Here is an 18,212-nt window from a genome sequence, read left to right on the forward strand (position 1 = left end):
TCGCCGGTTTAAGGCATCATCAGTTAGATATTGTTTACAGAAAAAGCATATGTGTAAAATAGAAGACAAAACATATGATAAAATAGAATAAAATTTAAAACTAATTGTAAAGGCCAAAAACTAATAATTTATAAAAGAATTATGTAGAAAAATATGGTTTGCAATTCATAATTTTGGAATGGATTTTTCTTTTACTAATATTATATATAGGTTTTATATATGGTATAAAAATATCACTGAAATTTACGGAAGGTTGGGAAATACAATTATCTTTTAAAACTGTCATACATGCACTTTTAATTTTATTTCTTTTAGTCCAGGAAGATTCTTTAAAAACTACACTAGATGATTCAAAATTTATATGATGATTGTCCTTTACTGCATGTTCAACTAATTTCGATTTTTTAATGTTTTTTTTTTTGTAATTATAAATATGTTCTTTTAGCCTAATTTCCACAGGTCTTGATGTTTGGCCGATATACGTCTTGTTACATCCACAGTCAATTTTATATATCATATTCTTGGTTTCCTGTTGTTTGTTTTTTGGTTTTAATTTTGTTAAGTAGCTTCTTATATTATTTTGTGACTTAAAAACAGTGGGGATGTTAAATTTATAATTTATCTTACGAATTTTTCTGATGTTCCTTTTACATAAGGAATAGTTACGGTAGTGAGATAATTAAGATTGTCTTTTTTGGTAATTTGGTTACAACTTTTGTTTTTAGCCTTAGCTCGTTCAATAATTGACGGAGGGTAGTTGTTTTTAATCAAAAGTTCTGTAGTTTAATTTTCCTTTAAAATTTTATCTTTGTTATCAGTTACCAAATTATTAATCTTCTGGAACAAACTTTGTACTAAATCCAATTTTTACATGTTGAGGATGATTTGAATTATAATTAAGGTATAATTATAATTATATACAATATACATCAGTATATTTATACATTAGACAATAAACATATACTACAATAGAAACCTCAATAATAACTAAACATGGTAGCCTACAAGGAATAGTTTTTACCCACTTCTATTTTGATGGTACATTAAAGTCTTACCACAAATTACTATCTCTGGTAAAAAAACAAAATAAAATCTGTCCTTATCCAGATAAATTTCAACTTGAACATATGTGACAACTAGTAAACAAATAAACAAAATAGAGTTGTTAATCAGGGTAACTATTAACTTTTACTAAACGTATAAAATCAAATTTTATGAACATGAACACAGTAATAAGTAATGTAATTACTACTCCGTTCACAGTTGTGATCATTAATTATAAAATTAAAGAAATAACCAAAATACTATTGTTATGGTTTAATTTTGAATACAATTTAAATTGCAGTCATGTAAAAAAATGTTTAAGGTCTTTTTGTATTATGCAAGGCATCTAAAGATACAGTATTGGAACATAAAAAAGTTTATTCTGTAAATGTACATGCCAACATTAATTTTATTATATCTTTTTACAGTATAATCAGAAAGAAAAGTTTTTTCTGAATTTTAATATTGTAAGAATTAAAATAATATTAAAACATGATAGTTTAATTATAATTAATAATTATAGTTACCGATTATTGTAATTATAAATCTGATGTAGTAAAAGTAACAATCTTTTACAGTTATTTGATACCCTATCAATTGCACTAGGTATTACTTTCAATTCTTAGTTTTTGAGCATTTGGCCCCATTCAAGTAAGGAAATCTGGAAAAATGAGACAATAAACTATTGATTGAGATGAAAAGATATGAACAATAGAACAACAAATGCTGCTATAAGGGCTAATAAATCTGTTGCTATGAGGAAATACTCATTCATAAAGCAGACACTGATGTGGTATTTTGTTTTTTGTTTGTAAATATATTGAAATAAGTTAAATCCAAGAAGAACCTAGTAAATCTAGTAATCCCTCAATATTTTTTGTTGGTTTGCTTTTAGTCTCTATATTTTAAATTATAATTCATAAAGTTTTGTAACTTATGTATATTAAAATAGGTTTCTAAAATTATTGCTAAAAGCTTCTAGAAGCCTCAATTATAAGCCTCAATTATAATAATTAAAACTATGAAAAATAAAGAAATTTGTTGATACAAACAACATAATATACACTCATACTGTATTTGTTCTTGGTAATTCGTAAATGTATTAAAAATTGGAGGATTACTGAGAAAATGTTTTGGATAGAAATGAAAAATGTATGTAAATATTAATGGAAGTAGATAGTCTAAATAATGTATGACAATTCTACACAAAGATTCACTATATCTTATGCTAGTCGGGATAAATATTTGATAACAAATAAACCAGGTTTGTATTTTACCGTTCGTTCTTAGTTTTTTATGATTAAAAGTCTTGTTGTGGATTTCAGAAGTTGGCAATTCACCGTAGATTCTACACTGCCCTAGCATTGCAAGATCTTGTTAATGAAGTGCCATTACCTCAAGTTGCAATAAAATTTGACTGTACAAAGGGTATGCTGCAGTCATTGCAACAGTCTGCGTCTACATTTGCAGGTAAGTGTTTGGTAACAGATCCTACTCTGCAATAGCATTGCAAGATCTTGTTAATGAAGTGCCATTACCTCAAGTTGCAATAAAATTTGACTGTACAAAGGGTATGCTGCAGTCATTGCAATAGTATACGTCTACGTTTGCAGGTAAGTGTTTGGTAACAGATTCTACACTGCCCTAGCGTTGCCAGATCTTGTTAATGAAGTGCCATTACCTCAAGCTGCAATAAAATTTGAATGTACAAATGGTATGCTGCAGTCATTGCAACAGTCTGCGTCTATGTTTATTTGTAAATCTTTTTTACCCTTCCGTTATATTTTGGCAAGTGTTAGGATCTCACATTAAAAGTTGTATATTTTCTGTACTTGCAATAAATTCTGCTACTTTGGATAGATCACTATTTTATTTAGAAAAGTAGTAGCTTATTGGACATTACATGGTTACGGTGGAATTTTAACATCTGTTGATATAAAACATGCAGTTGAAAATCACAAGAGGTTTAAGTGATCTAAGAAGAAGGTAGAATTTAATTTTTCACTGATTACGAATTTTAGATTAATTCATTTCAGTTTAAGGTAATAATAATTAGCTTCATGTACTTCATGTCAAATTGACAACTGCAAGGAATTGTTCCCTTTTAACAGAAGTGATCAAGTGTAAGTAAGATAAAACTAATTACTGTTTTTTTATTGCAGAATAAATTTCAACTATCAAAATAAAATTATGTTAAACGTCAACCAACTTTTAGTTATTCATTTTATGGATAGAGCATTTCCTAAACCATAGAAAACTTCTTGGAGACATTTTCTAGGAATCACAGTAATTCTCCACATGCAACTTCTTATACTTTTCTAGTTATAATTGGAATTTTAAAAATTATGCTTTTGAAAAAATCAAGTTCAGAGGCAGCCAAAGTCTTGCTATCACCCCCATTTCTCAAAAGACCAGTTTGTTATTTTTACACAATATCGAATTTTTTTGTATATCCAGGGCTCTATATTATGTATGAGAATTCTCATGTGCAGGCATGGTGACTCAGTTCAGCAGACGTCTGGGTTGGAGTAACGTAGAGCTGCTAGTGAGTCAGTTCTGTGCCAGACTACAGTTTGGTGCCCAGCGTGAGCTGCTAGACTTGCTACGGCTAGACTGTCTGACAGCAGTTCAGGCCAGGGCTCTCTACAATGGTGGAATACAAGGTTTGGCTGACTTGGCTACGGCAAGTGTCAACAAGGTTGAGAAATATCTTAGAAGAGCCACTCCTTTTCAGAGGTATTGAATTCTGCTTGTACTCATAAATTATTGTATTATCATTGTAAACTGTAATAAAATACCTAATCGGAATGTTTAAGTAAGATAAGTTAAATTATTCGTGTTAAAAATGTTTTGTTGAAACTTAGAGAAGAAGTAAATATGTAGCAATATGTTACCTGATTCTGTTTTAAGAATGAAGGTTAGTTGAAAACACGCTTTTGTTAAACATAACATAGCTATGGTAGGAAGGGTTGATTCAATGTGAATAATGAGTTTAGCTCCAGTTCATCTTCCACTCAGTGGAGCATCTGAAATCTAACACTCTCCATGAATTGACTCCTGTAATCTGGAGTCCATGTCTCTCTGAAGAGATTCAAATAAATTCAGTTATGAAGATATTCAGAATGAACTCACTGCATCTGTCTGACATCAGAGACATCTACAGGTATACTGTACTACACAAGGGGTTTATCTGGTTTACTCAGCAGCCATCCAGTGTAATCCAGATGAAGAGATTTTCTCATCTTTTCATCAGGTGCACAACTAAGTGTTCTACGATGTTTTAGACACAATCTTTAAACACGGCGGAACAACCTAATTTTATACACATAACGTAGCTCGGGTGGGAAGGATTGATTAACTGTGAACGTTGAGTTAGGTGTTAATTAAACTTCTACTATATAACCATTTGATGATGTCTCAATTTACAATATCCAGAACTGTCTGGTCATACTGGGTGGATTAAATACATTGTCTGATGTACAAAAAATACATAGCGTGTGTTATCATTTGGCACTTTTTAAGTATTAAAGTATGAAGCTTTAAATTTCAGTGAGAATGAGGAGTGTGAGGCCAGTGACAAGTGTCGCATCTGGTTGGTGGGGCGATGTGGTGCCTCTGAGACTGAAGCAGCCAACATACTGATACAAGAGGCTCGCCAGTACCTTGAGGTAATACATTACAGTTTTGAAAACCCTCTCTCCCCAGTAACAGTGAGAACGAGGAGTGTGAGAACGAGGAGTGAGAGGCCAATGACAAGTGTTGCATCTGGTTGGTGGGGCGATGTGGTGCCTCTGAGACTGAAGCAGCCAACATACTGATACAAGAGGCTCACCAGTACCTTGTGAGGTATTACATTTACACTAATCTCAAGGTGTGAGAGCCTCTGGGATAGCGTTTGGTGCTGACTGGTAAGGGAATAAAAATGAATTGTGGTCCAACTTTTCTTTTTCAAACTAAATTTTGACTATGTATTATAAGCATTTATTATAAATTTTAAATTGCCCTTTCTTGGGAAGATGGTCATATTAAATTACAAATACAAGGGTTATCCGGAAAGTAAGGTTTTTTTCATGGTAATAGGCGGAGAACGAACAGTGCAATGTGCAGGTGTGGTGACTCTCAGCATGCCTTACATTCAAAATGATGCCATTTGCAGTGAAATTATTATTTAATGCTGTTTACTGTGTGAATTTAAGATGTTCAAAATAATTGATCAACTCAGAAGATTGGCGATTTATCATTTCATTATTAATTCATACATGTCATGACTCGGCAGCGGAACGGACGTGTGTCGCAGCGCTCCGTAACATAACCTCAAACGTTGCTCATCAACTGTCATCTGTGCTACACTTGGTTGTTTATTGTTAGCTGCTTCATAGTTCAAGCTGAACATATTAGTGATATTATTGGATTTGGTGTTTTCCCGTGAAAGTTTGTGATTGCGCAACACCAGGAAAAATGACTGATTGTGGTCGCGCTGTGTGAGACCAATCCCTAAAACTGGGAAAAAATGCTCCTAAGGTGGATTGTGCTGAATGTAAATTGTCATTTCATGGAAAATGTGTCGATCTTACACCTGACGACATTCAGTATTACGTCGAGAACAATACCGTATGGAGGTGTGAAGCTTGCGCCAAGGAACGACGTAAGAGCATGGCCCTTGAGTCATCTATGACCTCTACCATTAACCAATGAGGATGTTTTTAATCTAGTATCGAATTGAGAAAGGACCTGAGAGGAGTTGAAGCTGGACTGGGCAAATCGATCAACACTGCCTTTGAAGAGTTAAAAGAGACTAAAGGCCTGGTTAGTAAACAAGGAGAGGAAATGTCAGCACTCTTAGAACTTGTAAACAAACTCTCCCACGGAAAACGCTGCCCTCAGGAATAAGGTCGCTATGCTCGAGAGCCGTATGGACGACATCGAACAGTATTCCAGGAGGGATACTATCGAGATACACGGTATCCCGGCTGATAGAGGAGAACAGATCGTCGAGTGGTGAAAACAGTGGGGCGAGCCTTGGACCTGACGATAGATGAAAATATGATCAGTGCTTGCCATAGACTGCGAAACAGGGAAGGATCTGGCAAGCCCCCTGGAATTATAGTGAAGATGACCCGACGCATGGATGCTGAGGCTGTCCCTCCAAAAAAGGCGAGTGAAGCGTAATTTAAATACGCACGATATAGGCCTAACTGCAAGTCCTGCGATGCCTATATATATTAATGAAAGCCTGAGCCCTGGACGACGCGCCGACTTCTGAATGCAGCCCGGGAAAAGAAAAGTGAAAAACATTACACGTATCTATGGATCAGAGGAGGCAAGATATTAATGAGGAAGGCGGAGAGGCGAACCTGTGAAAGTTGTAACTTCGCTGGCGGACCTGGATAAATTGTGAACTACAGTTTTGTGGAAATGAGGTTAGAAAATTGTATATTTAGGCTAGTATTAGTTATCAATCCGACACTTTTTTTTTTGTTGTGAAATATTAATAACACTAATAGTATAGTAGTTTTAAATCAAAATATTAGAAGCGTAAGGCAGAATTTCAATTTATTTTTAAGTGAATTAGAATCTGCTCGATTATTTTCCTGATATAATAGTTTTAAACTGAGACATGGATTAGTAAAGCTGAATTAAATTATTATAAAATTTCTGGCTACAATGCTTTTGCTAATTGTAATGAGGAGTACAGGGCGGGAGGTACCATAGTGTGCGTCCGCGACTGTTATCAGTGTAGCGGTGTGAGTGAGAGAGATGATATTAGATCAGCTGATGTTCTGCAGCTAGACGTCAGAGTCAGTGACCTTGAGCGCTTTACACTGATCGCAGTCTACCGTCTCCACTCTGCCTTGCGCTCCGCATTCAATTGATGATATTGAGGATGTATTAACGGGTCTAGGAAATCGTAATATTGTTTTGGTAGGTGATATGAATTTAGATATATATTGAGTCAGTCAGTCAGCTGAGAGCGATAAATTATTTGAGCCTTTTGAGCAGCAAGGGAATGTTAAATTTAGTTAATGAACCCACTAGATTTAAAGGAAATTCGTCTACATGTTTAGATCATGTTTTTGTACGGTTCTTTAAAAAGGGCAATCTTCAGTTTTGACTTCAAAGCTAATGTTTTCCATTATAATTTAACTGATCATTCTACTGTTCTGTTTTTCAATTCACTTTTGCAATCCAATAAATTAAAGATACTGAAGAGTACTATAGCCAGATTGATTTGGAAAAAACTTACTGCTGAACTTATTAATGTAGATTGGGCTTGTGTATATGAAAAAAATACTGTGTCTGATGCTTTCCAATGCTTTATTGATGTATTAGAACTAAGTATAGGTAAACGCAAGTTTGATGTACATTCAAATAAAAGTAAACAGTGCATAAATTAAAACCTTGGACTACTGACAGGCTATCATTTAAGCTTCAAAAGAGAAAAAAAATTTTACAAGTTATTGATGAAAAATCCAAATAATGTAAAACTTAAACAGTATTACACTAATTTTCGAAATCAATTAAATTTAGAATTAAAAAGTTCAAAGGAGTCATTTTTTAGAGATAGGTTTGAGGGTTCGATCAATGATGTTAAGTCACAATGGAAAATAGTTAACGAACTAAATTGGTGAAAATACAAAAAATACTGTAATAAGGGAGGTCGTTGGGGAATCTTGTATTATACACGAACCTAAACTTATCGCCAATGAATTCAATTCACATTTTTTAAATGCCCCCCTCGGAAATTGAGAGGTCAAATAGATCAATCGAATCTAGCGCAGCACACGGTTTTCGACAACGTATTCAATCAACGCATCAATCTTAAAATCTTTTTTTATGCAACCTATTTTAAGTGAGGATGTTTCTTATTTATTTCTAGTCTGAAAAACAACAAATCACCAGGATTTGACAAGGTCAGTCCAACGATGATAAAAAAAATAGCTTCCCAGTATTATTCCGATATTAACAAATCTCTATAACTTCAGTCTTATGACAGGGGAATTTCCTAGATGCTTAAAAAGTGCAATAGTAGTTCCAATCTTCAAAACGTGGGGACCCTACACAGCCAAACTGTTACCGACCAATTTCTTTGCTCTCAGTTTTTTCAAAAATATTGGAAAAGGTTGTTAAAAAGCAGTTACTTTCATTTCTTAATAAAAACAAATTCTTTAGTAATAATCAGTTTGGGTTTTCGAGAGGGTATGTCTACTGAGGATGCCTTACTTTCATTCATGGAATCAGTTTACGAGCCAATTAATAATAGTAAAAAGGTATCTGCATTGTTCATTGATATTACAAAAGCTTTCGACACGATTGATCATGAAATTTTACTTCATAAGTTATGGCTGGCTGGTATTAGAGGTTTACCACTTGACTGGTTTTCTAGTTATCTCACGGGGAGAGAACAAAGGGTAAACATTGGTGGCGTCATGGGAGATCCAGGGAAAATTGAATTTGGTGTTCCGCAGGGTTCTGTTTTGGGACCAATACTTTTTTAAATTTATGTCAATGATCTTTGTAATGGTTGTTTTTAATAGTAAATTGGTTGTGTTTGCCGATGACACTGCTTTGTTTATACAAACCATGACTTAAAATTCGCTTTACCAATCAATGTCAAAAGATTTTATTTTTCCTAAGGTTATGGTTTGACAAAAACTTTATGATATTAAGCGAAAAAAACTAAGTTCATGTTATTCAGTCTGAGATTCGACTCCAAATTTAATTTTCCCACTTAAATTTCATGAAACTAAATGCCTTGTTCCGCTTGTTCCTGATTGTGACTGTTTGGAATTACAGCAAGTCAATAATATGAAATATTTAGGTTTAATCATTGATTATCAATTGACCTGGAAAAACCATATTTCAAAATTTAAAAAAAGAGCTTTATTTCAGTTTGAGAAAGTTTTTACCTATTAAATCAGTTGTGTGGGTCTAACAAAATTTTAGTCAATGTATATCACGCTCTTGTAGGATCCAGGATAAGCTATGGTATCACATGCTGGGGTGGGACATACAGTACTACCTTATATCCGATAGTAATTTTTCAAAAAAGATTCATCAGACTTATTTCGAAAAAGACAAGGTTTGAACATACTTGGCCACTGTTTGTTGAGATGAAAATTCTTCCTCTACGGTATTTATACATTTTTAAAGTCCTAAAAATGTTTTACATTAGAAGCTCTGCTTTTTCAATAACAAGACAGCCCTAGTTACAATCTTAGGCGGTACCAAGTCGTTAGTGTGCCTAAATCAAATTTAAATATACATCAAATATTTTACAGTAGTTTTGCACCACGATTATTTAACATAATTAGTTATAAAATTGGCGACTTCACAACACAGAGAGAGTTTTTTGAAAAAATTGAAAAAATGGCTTTTTTGAACAAGAAGCTGTCCGATAAAAATATTAAAAATAGTAAAGTAGGTTGAGTCTTGAACATTTTGAATCGCTTGCACTTACTTCTTGCCTGAATTTCCTATGTGTTTTTGGTACATCTATTTGTTTGCTTACTGGTATTTGTCACTATCTCTTTAGTGTCTTTTTATTTCTTTGAATTGTAAATATAATTACTTGGTATGTTGGTGAAGGAGATTTTTACCATTGAAGTTACAAAGAAATAATTTCCATTCAATGGCACAGTATGTTTTTTAATCAATCTCTTTTTCATACATAATTTTTTAAACTATGTGTTACGTTTCGCTGCTAGCCGTTTCATTCTTTTTGTTTAAAACAAGTGATGGAGATCCCAGCTCAGGCTTTGCCTAGGGGATTCCTATTTATTTTGCCTTATATTTATTTATATTGTTATTGTGTTAATTTATTCTACCTTTTTTATTGTTATATTTTGAACTCATGGTATTGTAAAAACTGTACTTGTATATGAAAATTTACTGTTTTGTACTTGTTTTTTGGCAAAATAAAGATTATTTTATTTTATTTTTTTTTTTTTTTAATATTGGAATTTCTGACCGTAAGTAAAGCGACATTGCACAAAATTATCTATGAACATTTGAAGTTTCGCAAAATATGCTCAGGTTGGGTTCCCAGGCTGCTTACTGAGGAACACTAAATAAGAAGAATCAGTTGTGCTCTTGAATGTTTAGTCCAATTTCATGAGGAAGACGGTGGTTTAATTTCTCAATCATTGGTTTAATTTCAGTTTGGTTTAAGTTCTTTCACCATTACCCAATGTCTTGCAATTACATAATTGTCATCAATGACCTTAAAAAACGATTCTGTGTCAACAGAACATTTCCCAATCCACTGGCAGACCGTCATTTTCAAAAAAACTGTCTGTATCAATGAAGCATATTCTGCACGGTCTTGCCTAATTTAAAAATTATTCACTACTATTTATTCTTCCAAGTATTGCAATTCAACTTGCAAAGGGACATAAAATTACTTCAGAAATGAGTGACCTTACTCTCCAGCTTTCAGGAAAAGACTGAACGAACCAACATTCGTTAGCTGACTTCCCCCTCCACCATTCCCAGTTGTTTTGACCAAACTCTGACATATAATAAGTTTTAAAAAAAATCACTGACAATATTTTCTGAACTAACCACTTACAGGTGTTCTTAAGTATAATAGAATCCTACTAATTTGAGCAAGTTGGATTAAAGTCGGTTTGGATTACCAATTTTTTCTATTAACCAAATCTATTGCATATTCTGTAAAAAAAGACAAATCAAAATGGTACAAAATATATTACACTAGCGGGTGCAAAAGTTGTATTGCTAGTGCAAGATCAGTTTGGGGTTATGTAAATTCAAATGTCTCAGGAAAATTTTTTATAAAAGTCTGTAATTGTAAAACAAAGCAGAATAATTGGCAGGCAAAGGGTTGGAAGTAATGGTTTTTTTACTACCTATCAAATCAGCATCACTGTCTCAGTATCCTATTTGTGAAAGTATAATGATTTATTTAAGTTTTATGTTTACAGAGAGAATTGGGACTTCAGAGTGCCAACTGGGGAAATCTGAATTCTGTGAGTGAGAGTGACAGCACAGTGGAGGAAAGTTTGGTGACTCAGTCTCTGGACACTCCCCCACAGCCGATCGGTCAGGTGGTGATGGAAGCTGACAGGGCTGTGTCAGCTGTAGTACACGAGGCAGAAGTCAAACAAATAACTGCTACGACCGATTGTCTAGGTTCAGATGAAGTCAAGAATGTTTTAGTTCAGTCGGGTATTAAACCTGAAGAAGTCAATTCTAAAATGATTAATTTAAATACCTCTGTAGACTGCAACCGTGTAGAAGAACAATCTCATTTAAAAATTAGCAATGGAGGTAGTTTGAGGTTTAAAGAAACGGTAGAAAGTATTATTGTACAAAGTACAGCTAGCGGAACACCAAAACAGTCAGCAAATATCTCTGTGGTAACCGTCAAGAAAAGAGGAAGTTTGGACATTTTTGATTCTCCCGAAAACGTTGATAATAATTATTATTATGCAGGAACAAATATTGAGGAAAAGAATAATTTGTTAAAAATTTCTTCATACAGTTCTCCTAAAGAGGTTTCACTCATAAAATGTATAAAGTCACCATTAAAATATGAGCACGATAAAGAAATACTAAATACTATGAACGGCCAAGTAAGTGGAGAAAGATCTAAATCAAGAGATCTTGGTGCTGAGAGGCTAGAATTTTCTCCTTTGTGTGAGGATAGAACTTCAGCTTCCAAAAGTAAAGATATTAATATTTCTGGTATGATTTCAACAGAAGAAAGTAAAGAAAGTAATAAAAGTGTATTCTTTGATTCACCTGTTCCGTTTGAGCTAAAAGGAGTTAGCAGATATTCTGTTGGGAATGAATTGGATGCTAATGTTGGTGGTGAAAACTTGTTAGAAATTTCATCTTTTTCAGTAATTAGCGAACAATCTTGTATGGAAGAGAACCACCTCCTGGATGCTAATGTTGGTGGCGACAGTTTGCTAGAAATGTCCTCATTTATTGCCGAAACAGAAAACAGAAAAAGAAAAAGAAGTATTGAGGAGACGAGTGTAATTAAAAGATTACGAATCAGCACTCCTGGAGGAAGTGAAAAAATGAGTGATCCTAAAGCAAAACTAAACGAGTTACAAGTATCAAAAATAACATCAACTAACTCAAAACAGGTGACAGCATCGACTCCGACATCATCTAAGTATTTTGAAGAGAGTATAAATTTTGAAAACACCTTTGCTCCAAATGAGGACATAAAGAATAGTGAAAATCTAGTGATTGAAGAAAAAGTTTTTGTAAAAACTAATTCAAATGATGTCCACACGACCAGTGCGTATGAAAGCAATGGGTACAACGAAGAAGACTCATTTGATTTGAAATTATCTGAGGATGGTCTTTCTGAAAATGAATTTGGCTGTGATACCGATCTAGACATTGATAGCAAAATCTGTGATTTATTAGATTGTAAGAATGCCAGTTCCAAAAGAAATGTGGAAAATAAAAATTCACTAACTCAGAATATTCTTGGTGACAGTGTAGATGTAGATTCAAAGCTGGGTGCTTTGTTAGATCTTGTACCTAGTACATTAGACAGCCAACAATGTACAATGAAAAATGAAACCCCATTGAAAGATCATTGTAATTTAAACCATTCAAAAGAAAACAAATATTCAAATCATGTGTCTTTTGAAGATAGTGTGATTACTGATTCGTACCATAGTAAAGTTATTGGTGAGAGAAAAAGTCTAAACATGGATAGTAAAGAAAAATCAGAACATTGTCCTGAATCAAAGGTTTTCAAAAACAATAAACTTATTTGTCACAGTGTTGTTATTGATTCCGAACTTGATAGTTCAATAAATAATGTAAATGTGCTTGTTAGTGATAAAGAGAAAGTAAATACAAACACTGATCTTTTTACAAGTAATATCGTCAACACTCAAATATGTGATTTACTAGATGAAGTAAATGGAAGAGTAAGTAATTTTGTATCCGAGAATCCTCAAAGGGTTTCAAATCAGTTTGAAAACAGTGAATTTGACCTCAATACTCAACTGTGTAATGTTTTGGATAGAAATGATGTTATAATTAGTAATAAAGAGAATGTAAAAAGTGATCAAGCAATTTGGACAGAATCCATGGAAGTAAGGGAAATATTAGATTTATCATTTGATGAAGATACAGTCTTTGGAACACCAGTGTCACACCAAAATTCAATGTCCTTCAGGAAGTGTTCAAGGAAAAATAAAACAACTAAGATAACAAAAGCGATAGCTGATGGAAAAACTAACATTAAAATGAAACTAGGTGAAAAACAAGATCCAAAACTCATGTTAGTACCGTTGAAAAGTAATGGTCAAAATGATCCAGAGTTATCTGAGAGGCAAAAACCACCAAATTTAGAAAAATACAACAGAAAATGTTTATCTGAAAATCTGTCACATAAACATCAAAGAACTGTTGACACTATGACTTCAGAACATGCCATTGTAATCGAAGAGCACAAAAAACCGGTTAATCACAAAACAGTAGTGAAGCCCACAACCTTATCTGCTGTTGAGCCTGTGCAGATTAGCCAGTCAGTGAACTCCTTGACAGATAGTGTTCTGGAGGCTGTTTTTGCATCGTCATTGCGCCCTGGTACACCAGTTAAACAGACTGAGGAAGTGGACATCTCCCAACAAACACCTGTGACACCACGAAAACCAGCCAGTGAGAGGTGAGTACATCCGAGTTCAGTCAAAGTTTCTGGAATAATTGTGTGTATTTAATTGTATAAACCTTTAACTCATTGTGAGTGGTGAAAAACCTCAGTGGCTGGAGTTATTTGCAGTGGTGGATGGTGCGGCTGTAGCAGACAGTCTGTGGCGCTAACACAGTTTACTCGCTACAGTTCTATGTTGCACTAATTGCTATTCTAAAACATATTTTTTTGCAATTTTCATACATTTCTAACTCCACTAACAACTGCTCTTTGCTTTCAATTGCAACCAACTGCATGTAGACTAACTTTCTCTTCAATGTTTTTAACAGATGCTTGAATATAGCGAACGACTTTAGGAACTTTTGACTTTATCTTAATATGATTTATTCATAATTTAAATGTGGCTTCATGATCACTTGAGGCGTAATGCATGTTATTATTTTACAGTTTCAATCACAAGAATACATCCAGTTTTGACTTGTTTTGTAGCAAAAGTGGTTTTTGTGAAAATACTTATAACATACTTATAAGTACTTCTAAGAGCAAAACATCACGAGCAGGTAAGTTTTTAGACTTTAAATGTTTTTCTTTACTGAGGCGACAAATTTTTCAAATAAACATTCCTTAAACAAATGACTATCCATCCAATCAGAGATTGATTACGATAGAAAACTGGAAGTGTTGCCATGTTTAGCTGTTTAAACACTCTTGGTTTCTTAGATTTCCCTATGATGAACAACAGCATTTTGTGGCTTCCTGCGGCATTGCTACAAGTTGTAATTGTGAGTCTGCCTTTAGCTAGCTTTGTTCCTAACACATCCTCATTTTTAGCAGCAAGAGTGGTTTTTGGAAGCATTTTGTAATTTAGGCCTGTTTCATCTACATTTTAGACTTGTTCAGGTACAAGTTTCTGTTCTATGACCAACTTCTCAAATTTCATTGAGCACGCTTCCAGACCTTTACGGCTTTTCTTCCAGTCCCTTACTGTAGTCACACCTACACCCAACTCAGAAGCTAGCTTAATAACAGACTCACCATGGTCGAATTGTTGCAAAACTTTAAATTTTTGTTGCAGGGAAACACAAACACATTTATGTTTTTGAGTTGCTATTGTCACACATGCAACCTGATATTAAAGCACTTCACAATCCGTAGCCATGAATTGGGGAAAAACACAAACAGTACTGATGTTAACAAACACAGAACAATAAAAGATTGTTGTCTGAGTACCATTCCACAACAACAACCCCGGCTAAACTGATGGTTTGTGGCACGAAAACAAAGAATACTGTAGTGCAGATGAGCCACTCTTCAAGTCTGAACAGGCACGCCAACAGATTATGGTCGGATCACACAGACAGTCAGACACTAGACAGACGGTTGGATAACGGGAGGAGTTGGATGTGGGAAGGTTGGATATGAGAGGTTCTGCTGTATATGATGTGTTCTGCCAGAAGTATAAAAACTCCATTCATTGTTTTATTTTGCTCATACTGTTGGTATTTTTTTTCATATTTTCCACAGGTCCTTCTTAAAATATGGGGTGAATCACATTTTTAGTACCTCTCATTATTGTGGAAATTTTTAAATTCTCTATTTGTAAAAGCAGCAAAAGTACTATTTTTCTTTTTAAATTTATTTTACCTTAGACACATTAACATAGTTTAAGTTGGAGAAAATGTTCACCAATAGAACTGTAGTTCTGACAGTGTGGTTCTTCACACAGGAAGACCAAAGAGCAATGATAACTGTGCATATTATTGTCACAGCCATCCAAACGTAACGTAGTAATAGTCAAATCATCTTTATTAACTTATTCATTAAGAATAGTGACACTATCAATCAACAGATCACAAACAAAGTATAGTCTACAAAGTACAAACTTTAAATTTGTACTGGTACATTTATATTGCCCTCTGTAGGAATTTGCCGATTGTATAAAAAAGTGGTCAATAAGCCAGGAATTAAGTACTGTATTCAGTCCTAATTTTGTCTTAAGTTCAGGGTACATAGTTTTATATTTTCTCCCCTATGTGTTTTTTTCATACAGTGTAAGATGATACCTCGGAATGGATTATATTGATGCATTTCTGGTGTTGTGAAATCTTTGTCGGTGCTCTTGGTCGAGATTCAAAACCACCTTACAGATATGAAGATTTTAAGCATCTTATAAGCATCCATGCAGTTGCCAAGTGGTTGGATCCGTGCTAATTTTCTAATGACTTTTTTTGAAGAATCATAATTCTTTTAAAATTCATAGTGCAGATCCCACCTCCAAACAAACAGCGTTTGATTCAAAGAGTGCAAAGTACACTGTTTGGGCTTCCTCCATGTAGCTAATGTACTAAATCCGCCTGTTTGCATAGAGGCTGTATTTAAATTCTTACTGAGGTAATCTAGATGAAGGGTCCAGGATACTTGGAATTGTTTCCTGTAACATCCATCTTAAAAATGAAATTTGGTTGGATTTTGAGGGATTAGCAACATACCTTCAGCTTGTAGAATTAGAGTTATTGAGGTCACCATCTCAAGAAATAATCTATAAGCTTAATTTCATGATAAGATTTCTTTTGCATAGATTTGAACTTACACTCATAGTTTTGTTTGCAACGACAGTCATCGAAATGCGTTTTGGTCAAAGTCACCTCAGTAACGGATCCCAATGAAGTAACTGAACTTATTATGACACTGACCTTCTCTCAAACAACCTTTGTCGAAGTAAATTAGAATAAAATTTTAGAATCAGTTTGCAAGATCCTGTTTTAATTCTATTTGGAACTTATCAGAGTGGTGTAGAAGCCATGGGACTTGGAAAATTGGGATGAGTTCTACTTTTCTGTTGTAATCTGTTTTGGCTTCCAGTAAATTTCAGTTGCAATTCACATCTACTTTAGGACAGTATAAAGATGGTAAGAAAATATGTTTACCACAAACTATATTCAATTTTGCTAAACGTCTTGTTTGATACATTAAAATCTTTCAAGTAGTATATTTTTCATTTTATATTTTAATGCAGTTGTGTGTTGTGTTGTTTAGGGTGCAGTCTGTGAACTCACCAACTGTGAACTTGAACAGGACTCATGTGGAAGTGGTAAGTGTGAGTGTGAGTGAGCCAGGAGTTAGGACAGAGTTACTGAAGAGTTTAGAGAGCCAGCGGACTGTGGCTCTGGCGCTGAGTATCAGGACGAGAGAGGACAAGGATGGTGGAGGGATCGGAGCCAGGATCGTCCGCAGGAGAGGGGAGAGCAACTACCCCTGCTGCCACAGAGACACCGTTCTCACTGGGGTCGTTCTTTGCTGGCAGGAGTCTAAAGTGTTTGTTCTACAACTAGATCAGCAGAATTGTAAGTTCAAAATTTTTTGTTTTTGTTAAGAACATATTTGTTGTTTACTCATAGTGTCAATTTTATAAAAACGTTATTTTGTTAAAGAAGTATTTTTTATTAAATAAAAAAAACTGTATTAATGTGACTTGTATAAAATGGCAATATAAACATATTATTTTTTTAATTTGTTGAGAACCGGCTTTTGAATACCGTCATTAAAGAATTCTGTCACCAGTCTATTTAACCAGTTAGTAAATGTTTCTGACAACAAATCGTCATTTTCCCATCACTTTCTTTCAAGACACGCTTTAATATTTGGAAAATATGAATGATTGGTGCTAAATCAGGACTGAAGTGTGAATGGTTCATTTTTATGCAACAATGCAAGGCTTATCATTGGTATGAAGCTAAATGAAATCGATTGGCAGTATAGTCTGATTACGATTTTGAAAACTACAGTGTTAGTGTGTATTAGTAATGCACATTACGTAAAGCTGTATGTTTATTGTTTCAAGTATAATGACTTTCATATCTTCCATAACCTTACCTGTAATGTATTCATAAAGATTATAAATCATTATGTATACAATTGACCTCAATTGAGAAAGTAAAATATACATTATTAAAAATATGAACACTACCAATATAGTAAACAAAAAATGTAACAATATTTAAACAACTCTCCCAGGGGGTACTTGATTGCTTTTTTTTAAAATACAGGTTAATATTGGTTTAGCTAATTCTAATTTCTTCGTCAAGTTGTTTGTATTGTTTGAATTTTCTTCTCAAAATCAATGCACTCATGGTACAGGTGTTGAGTTGATCAGTGGGAAAATAATGTCCATTCACTGTAATTTTGTTGTGAAAATGACTGTAGAAGATTGTTTGGGATTTGACAGATAATCAAAGCCTGGAACTGTTGAGGGACGTGTTGTCTCGTGGCAAGCTGAAGGTGTGCATGTGGGAGGCCAAGGATTCTGTGAGACTGCTGCGACAGTGCTGCCAACTGACTTGTGCCGTGAGACTCCGCGATCCCACCGTAGCCGAGTGGCTGCTCAAGCCTCATGCCAACACTCCCACACTCAAACAGCTGGTCAGTCATTCGGATTACATTTCTTCCGTACTTATTGATTTGTTTGGTTTTTAAGTTGAGCAAAATGTATTTATAACATATTGATTAACGAAGTATTGATGAA

At 34.1% G+C, this 18,212-nt stretch overlaps 1 protein-coding gene across 2 annotated transcripts in view; it reads left to right on the forward strand.

The window, feature by feature from the left end:
• Window positions 1-18,212, forward strand: part of LOC124359047 (DNA polymerase theta-like) — an 86,237-nt gene that overhangs the window by 31,614 nt on the left and 36,411 nt on the right. For both annotated transcript variants that reach the window (XM_046811442.1, XM_046811443.1), the window contains exons 13-18: window positions 2,370-2,514; window positions 3,537-3,780; window positions 4,595-4,712; window positions 10,986-13,705; window positions 16,727-17,034; window positions 17,916-18,109. In XM_046811442.1, coding sequence (XP_046667398.1) covers window positions 2,370-2,514; window positions 3,537-3,780; window positions 4,595-4,712; window positions 10,986-13,705; window positions 16,727-17,034; window positions 17,916-18,109 — 3,729 coding nt within the window. The remainder of the gene's footprint in view (window positions 1-2,369; window positions 2,515-3,536; window positions 3,781-4,594; window positions 4,713-10,985; window positions 13,706-16,726; window positions 17,035-17,915; window positions 18,110-18,212) is intronic.

The sequence above is a fragment of the Homalodisca vitripennis genome, chromosome 4, assembly GCF_021130785.1.
Source record: "Homalodisca vitripennis isolate AUS2020 chromosome 4, UT_GWSS_2.1, whole genome shotgun sequence".
In the NCBI taxonomy this organism is placed as follows: Eukaryota; Metazoa; Arthropoda; class Insecta; order Hemiptera; family Cicadellidae; genus Homalodisca; species Homalodisca vitripennis.